Raw genomic sequence first — 9,164 nt, 5'->3', positions numbered from 1 at the left:
TGCGGAACACACACACACACACACACACACACACACACACACACACACACACACACACACACACACACACACACACACACACACACACACACACACACACACACACACACACACACACACACACACACACACAATCTCACCGTCCAGCGAGATCCATCCGTCTTCATGTCACAGTAAACCTACAAAGAGAGAGGGGGAGGTGAGGTGGGGTGAGGAGAGGTGAAATAATGTGTAGTAAGGTGAGGTGGGGTGAGGAGAGGTGGGGTGAGGAGAGGTGGGGTGAGGTGAGGTGTAGTAAGGGGAGGTGGGGTGAGGAAAGGTGAGGTGAGGTTTATCAAAATAAAAAATAACAAGTATTGGAAGGAGCTGAGGGTGTAGCTGAGGAGGGTGGAGGAGGGTGCAGCTGAGGAGGGTGGAGGTGTACCTTGACAGGGCTCCAGATGTTGACGGGGTAGATGGTGTAAACTCCGCTGGGCCTGTTCTTGTAGTAGTCGTAGACGTCTTGACAGTCTTCAGGATGGAAACTGGTTTTACTGCTGACCAGCGGCGTCGTCATGACGACCAGCAGCAACTGGAACACACACTGCGTTTAACAGGAAGTGTGAGGTGGTGAAACAGAGCTGAACTTCCTGTTACAACTGAACTTCCTGTTACAGCCTAACTTCCAGTTACAGCCTAACTTCCTGTTACAACTACACTTCCTGTTACAACTGAACTTCCTGTTACAGCCTAACTCCCTGTTACAGCCTAACTTCCTGTAAGGGAGCTGAACTTCCTACTACAACTAAACTTCCTGTTACAGCCAAACTTCCTGTTACAGCTAAACCTCCTGTTACAGCCTAACTTCCTGTTACAACCTAAGTTCCGGTAAGGGAGCTGGACTTCCTGTTACAATTGAACCCCCTGTTACAGCCTAACTTCCTGTAAGGGAGCAGGACTTCCCGCTACACCTGAACTTACCGCTACAACTGAACTTCCTGTTACAACTACACTTCCTGTTACAGCCTAACTTCCTGTAAAGGAGCTGAACTTGTTTGGGTCCATCTCAGTTCTCCCTCCTAACTCCGCCGTCACGCTATTATGACATCACTACACCAACGTGATCGCCTTTCACTGACTCCTTTAGGGAGCATCCTAACACCTTTCCTTAACTCCGTGATGTCATCAAGGGGTTCAGGTAAAGTCCACAGATAACGAGTTAGGAGGGACTTTTCGAACCCCCCCCCCATTTGGGAGCTGAACTTCCTGTTTCGGCTGACGGCCCTGTCAGAGTGCTGAACAGGAATGTGCCTGTGAAAAACTGCAAAAAAAAATTGCTGCGATATTTCACAACTTGACGACTCGCTGCAAGATTTGCATAAAACATAGCAAGTGAGGCAAGGCGGAGGGACCATCATGATGTGTGGCTGCTGTGCCGCCCCGGGCCGGCCCTCGGGGGGGGGGAAGGCCAGTTCTTCACATTCTTCCAGGTTTTACTGTAGAATTCAACGTCACTTCTGCTCAATTATCAAAATATTTTTTTGACAAGCTGCTGTTTCCCAGGGAGTTCTTTCACGGCGACTGACGCCACAAAGCTTAAACCCACACAAATCAGTTCAGTCCAGTCCAGTCCAGTCCAAACCAGTCCAGTCCAGGCCAGTCCAGTCCAACCCAGTCCAGTCCAGTCCAGTCCAGTCCAGTCCAGTCCAGTCCTATTAGTTGAAGGCGCTACTTCAAACTGCCGGAAAAATGCCAAATAACATTTATCTCCAATGACTGATATGTGAGGATGCTGGGAACGACCTGCCAGGTGAGGAGAGGAGGTGAAGCTCCAGACTCACCTGCCAGGTGAGGAGAGGAGGTGAAGCTCCAGACTCACCTGCCAGGTGTGAAACATGCTGATGAGCGGATGAGAAAGCGTTCTGCGGAGAATCCAGGCGTTTGGAGAATGTTGCTGCTTTCAGCTTTATAACGGTGGGCTGTGGTGGAAACCGACCAATCAGAGGGCAGCAGGCTGTGGTGGAAACCGACCAATCAGAGCGCAGCGGGCTGTGATGGAGCCGGCCAATCAGAGCGCAGCAGGCTTCTTAACGACATCGAGGAATCCAGTAACCATGACAACGAGCTCTGCAACAACAAGTCACTCAAACACCAACAATTACTAGTTACTGGTAATCCTCAGTTACTTTACTGACTGATCAGTCGGTGGGAGAACCAGGGTCACCAGACGGTCTGAAACCGGGTCACTAGAGGGTCTGGAACCGGGTCACTAGAGGGTCTGGAACCGGGTCACTAGAGGGTCTGAAACCGGGTCACTAGAGGGTCTGGAACTGGGTCTGATATCAATCGTTCCAGGTGTTCCAGATTTCCCAGTTGTTCTCGATGTTCCACAGATTCCAGGTGTTCCAAGTTTCCCTGGTTTTCCAGATGACCCAGGTTCCCCAGGTGATCCAGGTTTCCTAGGTGTCCCAGATCTTCTTGGTTCTAGATGTTCTAGGTTTGCCAGGTATAAATTCCAGGTTTTATAAGTGGTCCAGGTGTTCCAGATGTTCCTCAGGTTCCAGGTTTCCCGGGTGGTCCAGGTGTTCCAGATATTCCCCAGATTCCAGGTTTCCCAGGTGTTCCAGATGTTCCCCAGGTTCCAGGTTCCCCAGGTGTTCCAGGTGTTCCCCAGGTGTTCCAGGTGTTCCCCAGGTGTTCCCCAGGTTCCAGATTTCCCAGGTGTTCCAGATGTTCCCCAGGTTTCCCAGGTGTTCCCCAGATTCCAGATTCCAGGTTTCCCAGGTGTCCCAGGTGTTCCCCAGGTGTCCCAGGTGTCCCCCAGGTTCCAGGAACAGGTCCATCCAGCAGCTGCTGCTTCGGGCAGAAAGTGTTTGTGAACATTCCTGTTCTTCTGACTGTCGCCACGTTGAACCTCCATCGTTTCTTCTATTTCGACGTTAAAACAAAAGTCACACAACTGGATCCACGACTTCTAACCTCCAGATGTCAAACATTCCTCGTCACTTTCTTCATCCGCGGATGTTTGGAATGTTCCATTTCCAGGCATTTCTTGGTGCTTCTGATCTTTTCTGGTTTGTTTGCTATCGTTTCTTGTCGTATCTCGATGTTTATCATTCTGCTCATCACCAGCAGGAGAAGCAACAGACTCAACATTTACAATCTCAAAGCAACAATAAAACTTATTAACATTCATTGGACAAAGATGGAAGTTTATATGGATCGTCCTCCAGGTTTCCAGGTGATGGAGTTTAACCACCTGCCACATACGTCAGGAGTCTCCCTCCATGAAATGTCCCTCTGTCTCTTGAAATGTCCCTCTACCTCTTGAAATGTCCCTCTGTCTCTTGACATGTCCCCCCGTCTCTTGAAATGTCCCCTGTCTCTTAAAATGTCCGTCTGTCTCTTGAAATGTCCCCTGTCTCTTAAAATGTCCGTCTGTCTCTTGAAATGTCTCTCTATCTCTTAAAATGTCCCCTGTCTCTTAAAATGTCCATATGTCTCTTGAAATGTCCCTCTACCTCTTGAAATGTCCCTATGTCTCTTGATATGTCCCCCCGTCTCTTGAAATGTCCCCTGTCTCTTAAAATGTCCGTCTGTCTCTTGAAATGTCTCTCTATCTCTTAAAATGTCCCCTGTCTCTTAAAATGTCCCTCTGTCTCTTGAAATGTCCCTCTACCTCTTGAAATGTCCCTATGTCTCTTGATATGTCCCCCCGTCTCTTGAAATGTCCCCTGTCTCTTAAAATGTCCGTCTGTCTCTTGAAATGTCTCTCTATCTCTTAAAATGTCCCCTGTCTCTTAAAATGTCCCTCTACCTCTTGAAATGTCCCTCTGTCTCTTGAAATGTCCCTCTGTCTCTTAAAATGTCCCTCTACCTCTTGAAATGTCCCTCTGTCTCTTGAAATGTCCCTCTCACTCTTGAAATGCCCCTCTACCTCATGTCCCTCTATATCTTGACTACACACATTATGTTTTTATAAGCAGATAATATATATATATATATATATATATATATATATATATATATAGTGCTGCAGCTATGTATATTTTCCCTCATCTAGTATTTGGTGTCACAGAAATACAACTATTCCTTCTGTGTTTGAGTGTTTTTCTGTTTCTACTGTTGTATCTCTATGTGCGGGAGGAGCGAGCTCAGTCACGTGACCAGCCGTCCAGCCAGTCAGTGTCAGTGAGCAGAGCTGATGATGTTTGTCTGTTGACAGTAAAAACTGTCCACAAACATCCAGCTGGGATTTTCCTCGACGGCTGTGAAGCGTCTGTTGGGGGGCGTGGCTTCCGTCACGTGACGGGACACGGAAGTAAACACATGCGGTTCGCGGTCGCGGGAGACGCGAGACAGGTCAGGTGTGTTAAACCCCCCATATAACCTCACTGTGTCTCCTCACTGTGTCCTCACCTTGTGTCCTCTCTGTCTCCTCACTGTCTCCTCACCTTGTCTCCTCACTCTGTCTCCTCACTGTCTTCTCTCTGTCTCCTCACCTTGTCTCCTCACTGTGTCTCCTCTCTGTCTCCTCACCTTGTCTCCTCTCTGTCTCCTCACTGTCTCCTCTCTGTCTTCTCTCTGTCTCCTCACTGTCTCTCCACTCTGTCTCCTCACCTTGTCTCCTCACTGTGTCTCCTCTCTGTCTCCTCACCTTGTCTCTTCTCTGTCTCCTCACTGTGTCTCCTCTCTGTCTTCTCTCTGTCTCCTCACTGTGTCTCCTCTCTGTCTTCTCTCTGTCTCCTCACTGTGTCTCCTCTCTGTCTCCTCTCTGTCTTCTCTCTGTCTCCTCACTGTGTCTCCTCTCTGCCTCCTCTCCGTCTCCTCACCTTGTCTCCTCTCTGTCTTCTCTCCGTCTCCTCACTCTGTCTCCTCTCTGTCTCCTCACCTTGTCTCCTCACTGTCTTCTCTGTCTCCTCTCTGTCTCTCCTCTCTGTCTCCTCTCCGTCTCCTCACTGTGTCTCCTCACCTTGTCTCCTCTCTGTCTCTCCTCTCTGTGTCTCCTCACTGTGTCCTTACTGTGTCTCCTCTCTGTGTCTCCTCACTGTGTCTCATTGTCTCCTCCCTGTGTCTCCACACTGTCTCTTCACTGTCTCTCCTCACTGTCTCCTCACCGTGTGTCTCCTCACTGTGTCTCCTCACCGTCTCCTCACTGTGTCTCCCCACTGTGTCTCCTCACCGTGTGTCTCCTCACTGTGTCTCCCCACTGTGTCTCCTCACCTTGTCTCCTCACTGTGTCCAGGACTCATACTGACCCTGTCCTGGTCCTGGTCTCTGCTGTGTTGTCCAGTTCAGTTGTCCAGGTTCTAGGTGTCCGTCCCCCCAGGTGAGGCTGGACCAGGTGGGACTGGACCAGGTGAGACTGGACCAGGTGAGGCTGGACCAGGTGAGGCTGGACCAGGTATGCCGGTTCTGGCCATGGCCGAGTCGGAGCTGAACCACCAGAGACGCTTCCAGGCCGCCGTGGACGTGATCCACAACCTGCCGAGGACTGGTGGGTTCTGCATGTCCAGCAGGGGGCGTGGTCTCTGCTGTCTCGTCGTTCTGTCTGTCTCTCTGTCCTCTGTGGAGGACGTCCTCCAGTTGGTCTCTGGAATCTAGACCTTTATTTTTCTACCGGCTTCATTTTATTGTTCTTGGATTCGTCTATTTATACGTCCCTCAATGTCCCCCCCCCCCCAGGCTGGTACCGCCCCCCCCCACCAGGTGATGCTCCGGTTCTACAGTCTCTACAAGCAGTCAGTGTTTGGACCCTGCAGGGGGTCTCGACCCGGATTCTGGGACCCGGTGGGCCGGATCAAGTGGTGAGGGTCTCGTTTGGAAACGCTTTTATTAACTTCTGTGTGAAATATAACGATATTAATCGTGTGTGTGTGTGTGTGTGTGTGTGTGTGTGTGTGTGTGTGTGTGTGTGTGTGTGTGTGTGTGTGTGTGTGTGTGTGTGTGTGTGTGTAGGGATGCGTGGAGCGGTCTGGGGGTGATGAGCAGTGACAGGGCCATGGCGCTCTACGTGGACGAGATGAAGAAAGTTGCTCAGCAGGTCATTCGTCCTCCTGTTGTTGTTGTTGTTGTTGTTATTAACAACAATAACAAGAATAATAATCTTACTTTTTAAGACACTTTACATCATCATATTATAAAATCAACAAACATAAAATGGAGAAACATCATAAAAACACATTGAACGAGATTTGGATTAACAGACCAGGATGTCAGTTACCTGGAGTAACTAACACGGAAAACCAGAGTTAATCCTGAAGTTAGAGTTACCAGGAATGGAGGCTGGTCACCAATTATCTGGGAAACCAGTTGATCCATAGCACCGGTGTGGTGGTGTCAGTGGCTGGTAGCAGGTCTCTCAGTGGAGGTCCTGCTCCTGGCCTCAGCTTGCTGGGAACCTGGACGAGGAACCAGGAAAGTACCTGGGACCAGGAAAGTAATAGATTACTACAGGAAGCCTCCCCTCAGTAACCCTGAAGTAATAGATTACTCCTCCCCACAGGTCATTGACACCGTGCCCATGAACGAGAAAACCGCCTCACTCTTCAAACACTTCGAGCCGCTTTACCTGGAAATCCACGACATGCCGAGACCACCTGACTTCCTGTTCAAAGGTCAGAGGTCACACAGACTAGCCAACTTCCTGTTCTCAGGTCAGAGGTCACACAGGCCAACCAACTTCCTGTTCAAAGGTCAGAGGTCACACAGACCAACCAAGGTCCTGTTCTCAGGTCAGAGGTCACACAGGCCAACCAACTTCCTGTTCAAAGGTCAGAGGTCACAGACTAGCCAACTTCCTGTTCTAAGGTCAGAGGTCACACAGGCCAACCAACTTCCTGTTCAAAGGTCAGAGGTCACAGACTAGCCAACTTCCTGTTCAGAGGTCAGAGGTCACACAGACTAGCCAACTTCCTGTTCAAAGGTCAGAGGTCACACAGACTAGCCAACTTCCTGTTCAAAGGTCAGAGGTCACACAGACTAGCCAACTTCCTGTTCAAAGGTCAGAGGTCACACAGACTAGCCAAATTCCTGTTCTAAGGTCAGAGGTCACAGACTAGCCAACTTCCTGTTTCAAGGTCAGAGGTCACACATACCAACCAAGGTCCTGTTCTAAGGTCAATGGTCACAGACTAGCCAACTTCCTGTTCTAAGGTCAGAGGTCACACAGACTAGCCAACTTCCTGATTCAAGGTCAGAGGTCACACAGACTAGCCAACTTCCTGTTCTAAGGTCAGAGGTCACAGACTAGCCAACTTCCTGTTCTAAGGTCAGAGGTCACAGACTAGCCAACTTCCTGTTCTAGGGTCAGAGGTCACGCAGACTAGCAAACTTCCTGTTCTAGGGTCAGAGGTCACGCAGACCAACCAACTTCCTGTTCAAAGGTCAGAGGTCACAGACTAGCCAACTTCCTGTTCAAAGGTCAGAGGTCACAGACTGCCCATTATTAGGTTCTAAGGTGAAGTGACATAATGGATAAAAGATGGCAATAGATGTGTTATTGTCACCTGCAGAAGCGGGGGGTCCTGGAGGGTCTGAGGGCCCCGGGAGGTCGGAGGGCCCCGAGGTGTCTGAGGGCCCCGGGGGGTCAGAGGGCCCCGAGGTGTCGGTGGGCCCCGGGAGGTCGGAGGGCCCCGGGGGGTCGGAGGGCCCCGGGAGGTTTGAGGGCCCCGGGAGGTCAGAGGGCCCCGGGGGGTCGGGGGGCCCCGAGGGGTCTGAGGGCCCCAGGAGGTCTGAGGGCCCCGGGGGGTCCCAGGCACCCACCAGCGACTCGGAGAACGAGACCTTCTGCGACTCGGTGGACTGTGTGGACCAGCGGGGACCTGAACCAGAATCTCCGCCCAGCGGGAGGCAGGTGGGGGCGGGGCATGGGGGGGAAGGCCTGCAGGACGGGCGGGGCCACGGGCCCCCCAGGACAGACCGGGGCCGGGGACGGGATGCGACCCCCCACAGCTGGAGAGGAGGTGAGGGCAGGCTGGAGGTGAGGCTCCACAGCAGCTCCACCCTTCTCACCGCCTCTCCTCCACCCTCAGGCGGGGGCCCGCCGGACTGCCCCAGGCGGGGGTCGCCGGGGGCGGGGCCAGGTGGGGGCGGGGGCCCAGAAGAGGGGGCGGAGCAGCACGAGGCCCGCCTCCAGCAGCAGATCGTCTTGACGCTACGGAGGCTGAGGGAGGACATGAGGAGCGTCGTGGAGAGGCTGGAGGCGGTGGAGGAGCTGGCGGAGGTCTGACCTTTGACCCACACGTGTACTTCTACCTGTACTGCTACATGTACTGCTGGGAGTACTTCAAGTACCAATAAGTGTGTGTGTGTGTGTGCAGGGTCCAGACTGGAGACTGTGTCGACACTGTGCAGCTTCAGACGAGGTAGCAGCTCCTCACAGTAATGTAAATAAAGTGTTTTATAAATAAAAACAATCTCTCTCTCTCTCTCTCAGCCCCCCCAGGAGAGGTGGTGGTCCCCCGACGTCTCCTCCTCCACCCTCCTGCTCTTCCTGGTATGGCCCTTTGCTGCTCAGCTCCTGCTGCTCCTGCTGAAGAGAGTTCAAAGGAGGAGGAGCTGACGGAGGAATCATTCATGTTATTACACCACGTTGTCACATTCAGTTATAAAGCACTAATAAAGCAGTAATACATCATTATTGCCTCTGAAATTGATTGATTATTGATCGTCAGTGAAACTCAACGTTTTTATCATCGATGACAAAAAATGCCAGCAATAATCACAAGTGGCTATATTGTCGGCCATCTTGGATTTCCTCACTGGCAGCCCCTTGTGATGAGGTCAGAGGTCACTGACATGTTTCCAGACACACACACACGATTGACAAAATCAATTTAAAACAAATAATTTAATATTTTATGTATCAGGTTTCTTTACAGTTACAGTTGATCGACACCATGAAGGACCAGCTTGGAGCAGAGAGGATTGTGGGTAACGTTAAGGTGGACTGGAGCAGAGAGGATTGTGGGTAACGTTAAGGTGGACTGGAGCAGAGAGGATTGTGGGTAACGTTAAGGTGGACTGGAGCAGAGGGGATTGTGGGTAACGTTAAGGTGGACTGGAGCAGAGAGGATTGTGGGTAACGTTAAGGTGGACTGGAGCAGAGAGGATTGTGGGTAACGTTAAGCTGGACTGGAGCAGAGAGGATTGTGGGTAACGTTAAGGTGAACTGGAGCAGAGAG

At 51.3% G+C, this 9,164-nt stretch overlaps 2 protein-coding genes across 2 annotated transcripts in view; one reads left to right on the top strand and one right to left on the bottom strand.

The window, feature by feature from the left end:
• LOC308145483 (microfibril-associated glycoprotein 4-like) overlaps window positions 1-556 on the bottom strand; it is a gene marked incomplete at both ends in the record, with an annotated part of 2,178 nt that extends 1,622 nt beyond the window's left edge. Inside the window, 2 exons of the mRNA XM_080516939.1 lie at window positions 141-179; window positions 425-556. Of these exons, the coding sequence (XP_080373065.1) occupies window positions 141-179; window positions 425-556 (171 nt within the window). The remainder of the gene's footprint in view (window positions 1-140; window positions 180-424) is intronic.
• A 3,645-nt stretch (window positions 557-4,201) lies between these two features.
• On the top strand, window positions 4,202-8,617 carry acbd4 (acyl-CoA binding domain containing 4). The gene is given in 10 exon segments (XM_080517762.1): window positions 4,202-4,346; window positions 5,273-5,476; window positions 5,665-5,675; window positions 5,677-5,786; window positions 5,938-6,022; window positions 6,485-6,596; window positions 7,494-7,943; window positions 8,013-8,203; window positions 8,301-8,345; window positions 8,417-8,617. Coding segments are annotated over 9 exon segments (1,221 nt in total). The 5' UTR covers window positions 4,202-4,346; window positions 5,273-5,385; the 3' UTR covers window positions 8,543-8,617.
• Window positions 8,618-9,164: the final 547 nt, after the last annotated feature.

The sequence above is a fragment of the Blennius ocellaris genome (genome assembly GCF_963422515.1).
Source record: "Blennius ocellaris genome assembly, chromosome: 21".
Lineage (NCBI taxonomy): Eukaryota > Metazoa > Chordata > Actinopteri > Blenniiformes > Blenniidae > Blennius > Blennius ocellaris.
Note: the sequence above shows the minus strand (reverse complement) of the source record. Positions and strands in the feature narration are given on the sequence as shown.